At 46.4% G+C, this 11,402-nt stretch overlaps 2 protein-coding genes across 7 annotated transcripts in view; one reads left to right on the top strand and one right to left on the bottom strand.

The window, feature by feature from the left end:
* The window catches only part of SAP30BP (SAP30 binding protein), a 42,115-nt gene extending 40,155 nt beyond the window's left edge, over positions 1 to 1,960 (bottom strand). For 2 of the 3 annotated variants that reach the window (XM_011945904.1, XM_011946058.1), the window contains exons 1-2: positions 1,599 to 1,737; positions 451 to 560 (exon numbers count right to left, since the gene is read on the bottom strand). In XM_011945904.1, the coding sequence (XP_011801294.1) occupies positions 451 to 560; positions 1,599 to 1,704 (216 nt within the window). In that variant the 5' untranslated portion in view covers positions 1,705 to 1,737. Of the gene's footprint in view, positions 1 to 450; positions 561 to 1,598 lie in introns of all 3 variants that reach the window. The other variant, XM_011945977.1, reaches the window with a different exon arrangement.
* Positions 1,886 to 11,402, top strand: part of RECQL5 (RecQ protein-like 5) — a 43,885-nt gene continuing 34,368 nt past the window's right edge. For 2 of the 4 annotated variants that reach the window (XM_011946173.1, XM_011946346.1), the window contains exons 1-7: positions 1,886 to 2,049; positions 2,519 to 2,662; positions 3,921 to 4,042; positions 5,672 to 6,190; positions 6,966 to 7,068; positions 7,609 to 7,720; positions 10,567 to 10,729. In XM_011946173.1, coding sequence (XP_011801563.1) covers positions 2,533 to 2,662; positions 3,921 to 4,042; positions 5,672 to 6,190; positions 6,966 to 7,068; positions 7,609 to 7,720; positions 10,567 to 10,729 — 1,149 coding nt within the window. In that variant the 5' untranslated portion in view covers positions 1,886 to 2,049; positions 2,519 to 2,532. Of the gene's footprint in view, positions 2,193 to 2,469; positions 2,663 to 3,920; positions 4,043 to 5,671; positions 6,191 to 6,965; positions 7,069 to 7,608; positions 7,721 to 10,566; positions 10,730 to 11,402 lie in introns of all 4 variants that reach the window. The other 2 variants (XM_011946432.1, XM_011946259.1) reach the window with 2 other exon arrangements.

Genomic DNA, 11,402 nt, shown 5'->3' with positions numbered 1-11,402 from the left:
TCAAAAAAAAAAAAAAAACGAATTTTCCTTTCTTATCTTGTTAATAAACTGACAAAATTTAAATGAACCCCAACCAAGACTAAAAACAATGCAGAGTTGATTGTAGATATAAATGATACACCAATTAGGATGAATACCTGCTATAAATGGAGTAAATAATTTAAACTGGGAAAAATCAACATAAAACACCCATTGATATCTGGGTTAAATAAAATAATCCACTATCTTTCCCCCAAATTTCAACTCAAAGATTAATAAAAAAAAGATCCATGTGAAAATAAATTTTCAAACAGAACTGTTATCCAACCCAGTTTCTTCCACTAATACTAAAACAAAAGTGGAGAGCAAGGGATGAAGCTAGCCATGAAATGGAACACTGTTGGCACAGTTCCAAAATCTGACAAATGAAATTGCGCTTTCAGTAGCTCTGGATCTGGGAGATTTACCTACCGACTGTCTACTGTTCTCATCCTCTTCTTCTTCATAACCATCTTCATCACCCCCTAGACGAGAAAAGTCATCCTCCCCATAGGCATCAGATACCAATCCGCCTTTCTCCTCTGAAAGGTTAAAAAACAAACAAAAAAAAAAAAGCAAGAAAAAAAAAAATCAAGAGTTACAATGTAAGAAAAAATGTCTAGAGATTTGAGTGGTCAAGACTATCTCTGAAGATACAAGGGGAATCTAAATCTCATGTTAAGTGACAATAGGCCCAGATTCGGCTCTCTGAGAAGGGCATTATTTAGTGAATAAAATCTTTACAAGGTCAGGGAACAAAACCAAGTACTAAATTCTGTTTCTAATGCTATAAACAATAAGCAAACACTATAGTGTTTACAGCAAACTATCAGAGAACTTTCTGACTGGAAGAGACCCCACAAAATCACAAAACATGAAAGTACCTAACCTAATCCAATCCCCTTCACTTTCCAGATGAGGAAGCTAAGGTCCAGATATGTTGTTAGGTAACTTGTTCTCTATTCTCCCAAAGAAATCTATTTCCATTGTCTAACATTGTGCTTCTCAACCTGAGGAGGAGAACATCACCGATAGGCTTTAAAAACTCACAAAATAAGAAAAATCACCCGGGATCCTTAAAAAGTTCACAAATGCCCACATCCTACCCCAGTTCTACCGAATCAGATTCTCTCGCTTTGGGGATCAGATACGTTTTTATTTTTAAAAGCTCCAAGATGTGTTAGGGCACATTCTTAACTAAAAGCTATAAATTTAACAAACACAATCTTTACCATCTTCCACGTATGTTTTACTCATCGCTCTCCCTCATCAAACAACGAGCCCAGGGGGAACAGGCAGTGGCTCAACAGCCACTCCCTCTTCGTCCATCCCTCTGTCCATCACTATAACCGGCACGGAGACTTTCAGTAAGTTTAGGCAGATTAATTGAAACAATGAAGGAGATTCTTCATTCTTAGTCCAGAGTCTCTAATGCTCTATCTCATCTAGGACCCCGGGCCATTCTTCGGGGTCCGGTGCTTGGAGCACAATGACCATCTAGTTCCCTCCCGCCCAGCGAGGGGTACAGCATTCCGGGCAGACACCGGATTCCCTCTCCCAGCTTCCCACTTGGGCCTTACCAGCCGCGCTGCCCATCGCCTCGATTCCAGCCTCGCCATCAGACTCGGGCTCTGAATCCTCCGCGTAAACTGCAAGGGACGACAGAACATTCTTCTTCCCCGCCATCTTATTCCCACAGCCCCGGCGTGGCTCACTCCTATGACTCAAAGACGCCGACTTCCGGGCGGAAAGGCAGGGTCTCTCCGATCCCAGGAGACCCCGCGCCACACTGGAGCCCAATCAAAACGGCAGTTTCCTGCGCCTGGCTCCGCCCTCATGCCGGCGCTCGCGCACGTCATCACGGCGCGACGGATATAAGATTGTGTGGGTTCTGGCTAAAGCTTAATTCCCAGCGCTTTGGCTTCTGTGAATTGGGTTTGTGTAGAGGGGTCTTCGAATAGTTCCGGAACCAGCCAGCTGCAGCGGCCCAGTAAGGGCCTTTAATTGTTGGGCCGACCACGGCCGGTTCTGATATCTTAGGGTGAAGAGAGGGAGGTGTCGGCCGGCCAAGAGAGAAAATTGCGGATCTTGGGCTCAGGAAGAAGGGAGAAGGGGGTCGGGGTCCCGGGGTGGAAGAATGGTTGTCGTGGTTGCGCTTATAGAAGAAGGAGCAGGTGGTGGATCTTGGGAAAACGGTTCCCCGTTCTCCAAACTGTTCTGAAGACATTTGTGTTTCTTCTCTTGATCTGATTTCTAGCTCTGTGCTATACCGTGGCCTGGAATAGTTCAATGTATTTATTTTCATTGAGCGTAAAAGTGGAGATATTAATTACCCAGGAATGTATTGCTTGAGGCAGTTCACTTTCAGCTTTAATACTTAAAAATAATTTATGTAAGTGTAACATAGCAAATTGTTACAGAAAAATAAGCTGTATTTTAAAAGCAAAACAGAGAGTTCTCGTGGCAACCTTTTACCACTTTTGCCTTAACCTTTGGCCACTGTTCTTGGCTAAGATGAGCAGCCACCATACCACCTTTCCTCTTGACCCTGAGCGGCGAGTCCGGAGTGCGCTGAAGAAGGTCTTTGGGTTTGACTCTTTCAAGACGCCTTTACAGGAGAGTGCGACCATGGCTGTAGTAAAAGGTAACATTACCAAGGTACCTTCCTTTAAATTTATGCTGGCTGTACCATAATGCTGCGGCAGAACACCCTCCTCCTGATCCTTCGCACTGCCTCACCTTTGGTCCATAACTGGATTTGGAAATCTTTAGAGTTGTCACCCAAAGCTTGTAGTTTCATTTATTTGTTTTAATTAGAGACACAGGGTCTTGGCATGTTGCTTAGGCTGGTCTCCAAATCCTGGGCTCAGGGAATCATCCCCCATCGGCCTCCCAAGGTATTGGGATTACAAGCATGAGCCACCACACCTGGCCCAAAACTTGTAATTTTAATGGCAGAACCACCCAGCTGGTCTATAGTTCATAGTCAGATCTACACAAGGTCTTTGAAAACACTTCAGATTCCCATTATTGTTCGTTTGTACACACAAACGAACAGCAACAGTGAGGGTGGCAGTAGTAACTTAACTTGGTCACTGGCCTTCTAGGTAATTCCCTTGTTGCAGATTGAGTGGCCTAGGTCCCAGATAGAGAAGGAAAGAGTAATAATGTTATAAACCTGAGATATGGTGACAAATGGAAGTTGCCAAGAGGCAAGCAGCAATGTAATATTAATGATACATGTCTAAACAAAAGCTCTCTAAGTAATGTCCTCCCATGTCTACACAGATGTGCCCACTCATCTAGCAGTACTCTGCTTTCATGGCTGTTTAGTTAAATCATCCATATCACAGCAGACTCAGACTTCTTTTTTTTTTTTTTCCCGAGACAGAGTCTTGCTCTGTCGCCCACGCTGGAGTGCAGTGGCGCGATCTCGGCTCACTGCAACCTCCGCCTCCCAGGTTCAAGCAATTCTCCTGCCCCAGCCTCCTGAGTAGCTGTGATTACAGGCACATGCCACCATGCCCAGCTAATTTTTGCATTCTTAGTAGAGACAGGGTTTCACCATGTTGGCCAAGCTGGTCTCAAACTCTTGACCTCGTGATCTGCCTGCCTCGGCCTCCCAAAGTGCTGGGATTACAGGCGTGAGCCACCGCACCCGCCCCAGACTTTTTAAATCTTGTTTTTAACCATTACTAGAAATGGTTTGGGCATGTATCCAAATTTCACAGGATCCTTGCCTTTTTCATAGAAAGGACAGGAGGGATATTAGCATTACATTGAGACCCTTTCATGTGCCAGACACTTTGCTAGGTACTTTTCCTACATTCTCATTTAATTTTCAACAACTTCAATGAAAAGGCAGGAAGCACTGAGGGTATTGTTGTCTTGTATTTTTGCAGGTAACAAGGACGTTTTTGTGTGCATGCCCACAGGGGCAGGAAAATCCCTGTGCTATCAGCTCCCTGCTCTGTTGGCCAAAGGCATCACCATTGTAGTCTCTCCTCTCATTGCTTTGATTCAGGTGAGGCTTAGGGCAACGAAGATGGTAGCCCAAAAAGATTCGGGGAAGGTTTTTCGAGGCTGGAAATTTCACTTCTCTATTGGTCTTTTGCCTCTTCTTTTCTTTTTTCTCTTCTTTTTTTGAGACAGAGTCTTACTGTGTCGCCTAGGCTGAAGTGTGGTGGTGCGATCTCGGCTCACTACAGCCTCCGCCTTCCGGCTTCAAGGAATTCTTGTGCCTCAGCCCCTCAAATAGCTGGGATTACAGGTGTATGCCACCATGTCCGGCTGATTTTTGTATTTTTGGTAGAGATGAGGTTTTACCATGTTGGCCAGCTGGTCTCAAACTCCTGACCTCAAGCGATCTGCCTGCCTGGGTCTCTCAGAGTGCTGGGATTACAGGCGTGAGCCGCCGCACCCGCCCCTGCCTCTTGTTTTCTATGATTTACCTATCTCATTTGCTGTATTGGGTTTCTGTTTTTCCCCAATGTAGTGTTCTCCACTGGTGCATATCACTCTGGGGGGTTATGAATGACTCCTCTGAGGTCCTTCACCCTCCCTTGTTTTTTTGTCCAGAGGAGTATGAAACTGTATTTGAACACACATATACACTCAGTCTCACGTATATACACATGTGCACTTGTGGTGTTGGGCTAGAAGTTGCAGATGGATAGATAGCTAAGTTGATATGGGGAATCCCTGGTGTCCTACTTATTTTGGTAAGGGCGCAGTATGTGAAACAGAAAAAAAGATGAGAAACTGGCTGGGACCTTATTAACATCTGCTCTACAGGTGTTCTGACTATTTAAGGCCTGCAGATGGGCTGATAGAATCAGAATTGAGGAAGTGTGGCTGTGTGGGTAAGAGTCATCCACCATGAAGAAAGGTAGACAGGGAACAACAGCAATAACTTGGTGAGTGTTCACCAGGTCCCAGGCTTTGTGCTAAGTGCTTTACATACATTAATTTCACCTCTGAGATGTAAATTTTAAGTTATACAACAATTCTGTTAGATAGAATTGTATAAATTGTTCAGAGGGTAAGAAACAGCCAGCGAGCATGTGGTGATTAAGTGAGCCACGATGAATCTAAATCTGAAGTCTGTCTGACTTCAGAGCCTGTCCTCTAAACCACTTTACCTTCCATAAAGGTTGAGCATCCCCAATGCAAAAATCTGAAATCCGAAATGCTCCAAAATCCAAAAAATTTTAGTGCTGACATGACGCCACAAGTGGAAAGTTCCATACCTTTCTGACCTCATGTGATGGACTGCAGTCAAAAGTCAGTCAAAATTCTTTTTTCATGCACAAAATTATTAAAAATATTATATAAAATTACACCTAGGCTATATGTATAAGGTATACATGAAAAAAATGAATTTCCTGTTCAGACTTGGGTCTCATCCTCAAGAGATCTCATTATGTATATGCAATCTGCAAATATTCCCAAATCTGGGAATATCCAAAATCTAGAACACTTTTGATCCCAAGCATTTGATAAAGGATATTCAACCTATACTACTTCTATGCAAAGAAAAGACATAGTGGAGGGTGGGAGGAGCACAGTTTATGACTGGGAAATCCTCCAGGGACTTGCAGTGACGTTTACCTGAGTCCTGAGGGCCAATTATAGCCCCTTTCTCTTTTCTTAGGACCAAGTGGACCACTTGCTAGCCCTAAAGGTACGAGTAAGTTCCCTGAACTCAAAGCTCTCTGCACAGGAAAGGAAGGAGCTGCTTGCTGACCTGGAGCGAGAAAAGCCCCAGACCAAGATTCTGTACATCACCCCAGAGATGGCGGCTTCCTCCTCCTTCCAGCCCAGCCTGAACTCCCTGCTATCCCGCCACCTGTTGTCTTACTTGGTGGTGGATGAGGCTCATTGTGTTTCCCAATGGGGGCATGACTTTCGTCCTGACTACTTGCGTCTGGGTGCCCTGCGCTCCCGCCTGGGACATGCCCCTTGTGTGGCTCTGACTGCCACAGCCACCCCACAGGTCCAAGAGGACGTGTTTGCTGCCCTGCACCTGAAGAAACCAGTTGCCATCTTCAAGACTCCCTGCTTCCGGGCCAACCTCTTCTATGATGTGCAATTCAAGGAACTGATTTCTGATCCCTATGGGAACCTGAAGGACTTCTGCCTTAAGGCTCTTGGACAGGAGGCTGATAAAGGGGTGAGGCACTGAGGTGGAGGCCAAGCAGCTGTTAGAGCAGTGGGGTGTGACATGCAGCATGGAGATGGAGATTGGTCTTCTAGGACCTTTGCTTTTTCTAGCTTTCTCAGCCAGGCTTCTTAAAACTCGTGCACAAAAAGAGTTGTCCCTTTGGTTTCCTGGCATTGTCCTCCTTACCAGGGTTTCCTTGTTCTGGATCCTTCTGTGGAAGGCAAGCAGCCAGCCCCTCTGTGTGAGGCCTCTGCAGACTCATGCAAAGTTCATGAAGAGGAGGCAGAGAAGTTAAACAGGTTGAGTTTTGAGCAGCTTTTGGCCTGCCTTTTTTTTTTTTTTGAGGTGGAGTTGCTCTCTTGTTGCCCAGGCTGGAGTGCAGTGGCGCGATCTTGGCTCACCGCAACCTCCACCTCCCAGGTTCAAGCGATTCTCCTGCCTCAGGCTCCCAGGTAGCTGGGATTACAGGCATGCGCCACCACGCCCAGCCAATTTTGTATTTTTAGCAGAGGCGAGGTTTCTCCGTGTTGCCCAGGCTGGTCTTAACTCCTAGCCTCAAGTGATCCTCCCACCTTGGCGTCCCAAAGTGCTGGGATTACAGGCATGAACCAGCCTGGTCCTGCTTTTTATAAAGTGAGAGAGCCTTACTGGGTGTCCTGCCTCAGAGGAGACTGAAACTGACGAGGGAAGGAACACAGAGCTGCTTTTAGAGCAGGGTACGCTACACTGGGCCTATTGTTCTGTTCTTGCCATGCTTATTTTCTTCCTGCATCTCCCCATTCAGTTGTCTGGCTGCGGCATTGTCTACTGCAGGACTAGAGAGGCTTGTGAACAGCTGGCCATAGAGCTCAGCTGCAGGGGTGTGAACGCCAAGGCTTACCATGCAGGTAAGGGGCACCCAGGCCACTTGGTTCTCTTCACCCTCAGAGGCTTCTTGGTGGGTCTCTTGTTCTTTACAGATCCTGATTATCAGGTGACCCACCATCTTATTGCAGATACTCAGGCAGAGCTAAAGTGATTCACTTAAATCCCCTAAAACGAGTCTAGACATGAATGAGGTCTAAAATGAGAATTGTGACTCCTGAGTTCTTCCCGCTGTATATGCCTCCCCAGCAGCAGGTGATAAGTTTTTACAAGCCAAGGTAATGCTGTTGTAGGAAGAGCACAGGCTTTGGAGGCCAGCAGGCTTGGGCTTGAATCATGGCCCAAACCTTTGCCAAATGCTCTGTGCCACACATAGGCTAGGGTCTTTGTGCCTGTCAGCTGAGGCTCAGTAAAGTTAAGTGCCTGATGTAAGGTCAGACAGCTGGGAAGTGAAATATTCAGGGTTTGTGAAGTGCCTAGCACACAGTGTCAAACCCAAAATAGACCCCGGGTAAACCCAAGGGAAAGGTGAATTCCCTTCTCCATCTTTCCCTCCTTTACAGGGCTGAAGGCCTCTGAAAGAACGCTGGTGCAGAACGACTGGATGGAGGAGAAGGTCCCTGTAATTGTTGCAACCATTAGTTTTGGGATGGGAGTGGATAAAGCCAACGTCAGGTGAGCTTTGGTTATTGCCCTGCCTTCCTGGTCTGGGCCTGGCTCAGGGTGGATTGCCTAGTGCTACGCCCAAAGGACGAGGTGCATGTACTCCTTCGAGGGCCAGAGGGGAAGGAAGCTCCAGGAGAGAGTCCTTAGAATACAGCTTGAATGCCGACAGTTCCTGTGCGGCCTGCCCCCAGGTGACTGCACAGCGTGATTCTGTCACCCCCGCCCAGGACGGGGCAGCATGCAGTCTGTCAGACTTGTCCTTTAACACAGCCCTTTTCACTCACATCTCAGTAGGTGGTTCCTATGAGGAGGTGGGAATAAAGGAACTATAGTCACGCACCTCATATTAATGTTTTGGTCAATGACTGCATAGACCGAGATCCTGTAAGACTGTAATGGAGTTGAAAAATTCCTATCGCCTAGTGATTTGTGTTACAGTGTTTATGTTATAGTATTTGCGTTTCAGTTGTCTACAATATTCCGTACAGTAACACATGATACATGTTTACAGCCTAGCTTTGTAGGCTACAGTACCATCTAGGTTTATGTAAAGATTATCCACTATAATGTTTGCACAATGATGAAATCGCCTAACAAGTCATTTCTCAGAATGTATCCCTATCCCTGGTCGGGCACAGTGGTCCATACCTATAATCCCAGCACTTTGGGAAGCCAAGGCAGGTGGATCGCTTGAGTCCAGGAGTTTGAGACCAGCTTGGGCAACATGGCCAAACGTCCATCTCTACAAAATATATATAAAAATTAGCCAGGTGTGGTGGTGCGTGCCTGTAGTCCCAGCTACTTTAGGGGCTGAGGTGGGAGGATTGCTTGAGCCTGGGAGGCAGAGGTTGTAGTGAGCTGGGATCATGCCACTGCACTTCAGCCTGGCAACAGACCAGGACCCTGTCTTAAAAAAAACGAAAACAGGCCAGGCGCAGTGGCTCAAGCCTGTAATCCCAGCACTTTGGGAGGCTGAGACAGGTGGATCACAAGGGCAGGAGATCGGGACCATCCTGGCTAACATGGTGAAACCCCGTCTCTACTAAAAAAATACAAAAAACTAGCCAGGCGTGGTGGCAGGCGCCTGTAGTCCCAGCTACTCGGGAGGCTGAGGCAGGAGAATGGCATAAACCTGGGAGGCGGAGCTTGCAGTGAGCTGAGATCCGGCCACTGCACTCCAGCCTGGGCAACAGAGCGAGACTCCGTCTCAAGAAAACAAACAAACAAAAACAAAACAAAAACACACAATATGTATCCCCATCATTAAGTAATGTGTGACTGTATTTTAAGCTACTCCCTGTGGAAGGTCAAAGACAAGGCTCTTAGGACCATAATTCCTTGTTATTGCTTACTAATAGTCTAGAAGAGTTGGGGTGCATCCCAGCCTCCTAGCCCCACACTGGCAACTGTTAGGAAGTCTTTTTTACCTGGCCATGATCGTCAAGAGGCATTTTGGGCTACAGCCTGAAGCCTTTTGGTCTGATTAACACCAAGTAATAATACCTTGTATGATTTACGGAGCATGTTTGCGTACATGGCCTTGGTGAACCTCATGGTAACCCTGAGTTAGGGCAGAAATTTTATACTGCCTACAGTTGAAAGAATGCACTACAGTTTGAAAGAATACCGACTTTAGAATCAGTTCGAACCCTGGGTCTGCAGCCAGGCGTAGTGGTTCACACCTATAATCCCAGCACTTTGGGAGGACCGGATGGGAGGATTACTTGAGCCCAGGAGTTCGAGCCCAGCCTGGACAACATAGCAAGACTCCATCTCTATAAAATTAAAAATTAGCCAGGTATCTTGGCATGTGCCTGTAGTCCTGGCTACTTGGGAAGCTGAGGTGGAAAGATTGCTTGAGGCAAGGGGGCTGAGGCTGCAATGAGCTATGATTGTGCCACTGTACTCCAGCCTATACAACAGAGCAAGACCCTGTCTTAAAAAATAAAAAAACAAGGCCGGGCACGGTGGCTTATGCCTGTAATCCCGGCACTTTGGGAGGCTGAGGCAGGTGGATCATGAGGTCAACAGATTGAGACCATCCTGGCCAACATGGTGAAACCCCATCACTACTAAAAACACAAAAATTAGCTGGGCGTGGTGGTGCACACCTGTAGTCCCAGCAACTCAGGAGGCTGAGGCAGGAGAATCACTTGAACCCGGAAGGTGGAGGTTGCAGTGAGCTGAGATCATACCACTGTACTCCAGCCTGGCGACAGAGCAAGACTCCATCTAAAAATAAAAAAAAATAAAATAAACAAAAAACAAAATAAATAAAATGAATCCTGGGTCTGTGGTATCTTGTTAAGAGCTAGTTTTGAAGGCAGACACCCCTAGGCCCAAATTCTAGCTCTGCTGTCCCTTTGCTGTGTGGCATTGTACAAATTTACCTTTCTGATTCTCCAGTTCATATTCTGGAGAATGGGCTACCTCACTTGATGGTGACTAACAATTAAATGAGACATATATAAACTGACTCATTGTAGGTCTTTAATAAATATTATTCCTTTCCCACTTCAAAGAAGTTATAAATAACTTACTCAAATTTGCAGAGCTCATAAGTGGCAGAGCCTCATGTTGTTTCTTTAGGTCCAGTATTTTTTCCACTGGGCCCTGGCTGAGTTTTTTGGTCCCTCATATGTGCTGATTGCCACCCTTAACTCCTGCTGTGGCCTCTTACCTGGGCTGCTCCTAGAAGGGAGATGGGCTGCCAGTATCTTCACCATTCTAACTCTGGGACTATCCCTCTCCCTCCCTATCTGCCGGCCTCCCTGCTCTCCTACTCATGATTATTCCTCCAAAGGACACTCAGTTTCTCCACCATCTCATGCTCCTTGTCCCTTTGGATCCTACAGGTTTGTGACTCATTGGAATATTGCCAAGTCTATGGCTGGATACTACCAGGAGTCTGGCCGGGCTGGCAGGGATGGGAAGCCTTCCTGGTGCCGTCTCTATTACTCCAGGAATGACCGGGACCAAGTCAGCTTCCTGATCAGGAAGGAAGTAGCAAAACTCCAGGTAAGGCCTGGGCAGTAGAAGGTCTTTCAGTCTGACCCACCACTCTCTAGTTTTGTGAAGCTGATTTCTGAACTCAGGTGATGCTTGTATAAGCTAGAGACGGCTGCTCCCAACCTGTAAGTATAGCAAGGGGAAATGGCATGTTGGGTAGGTAGGCAGCTTACACAAACTAGACTAGACTTTTTCCTTTATAAATATTTAAATATTTAAATTATCTTAATACTGGATTTTTTCGTTTTTGCATTTTCTTTTTGTTTGTTTGAGACAGAGTCTCACTCTGTCACTCAGGCTGGAGTGCGATGGCACGATCTCGGCTCACTGCAACCTCCGTCTCCCGGGTTCAAGCGATTCTCCTGCCTCAGCCTCCTAAGTAGCTGGGACTACAGGCATGCACCACCACGCCCAGCTAATTCTTGTATTTTTAGTAGAGACAGAGTTTCACCATGTTGGCCAGGATGGTTTCAATCTCTTGACCTCGTGATCCACCTGCCTTGGTCTCCCAAAGTGCTGGGATTACAAGCATGAGCCATTGCACCAGCCTTTTTTTGTTTGTTTTTTTCCTGTTTGTTGTTTTAAGAGACAAGGTCTCACTGTCACCCAGGCTAAAGTGCAGTGGCGTCAACATGGCTCACAGCAGCCTCTAATTCCTGGCCATAATTCCCACCTTGAGTAG

Source organism: Colobus angolensis, unplaced genomic scaffold (genome assembly GCF_000951035.1).
Source record: "Colobus angolensis palliatus isolate OR3802 unplaced genomic scaffold, Cang.pa_1.0 Scaffold1, whole genome shotgun sequence".
NCBI classification, from domain to species: domain Eukaryota; kingdom Metazoa; phylum Chordata; class Mammalia; order Primates; family Cercopithecidae; genus Colobus; species Colobus angolensis.
The sequence above is the reverse complement of the archived record's forward strand: the minus strand, read 5'-3'. Positions and strand labels throughout refer to the sequence as shown.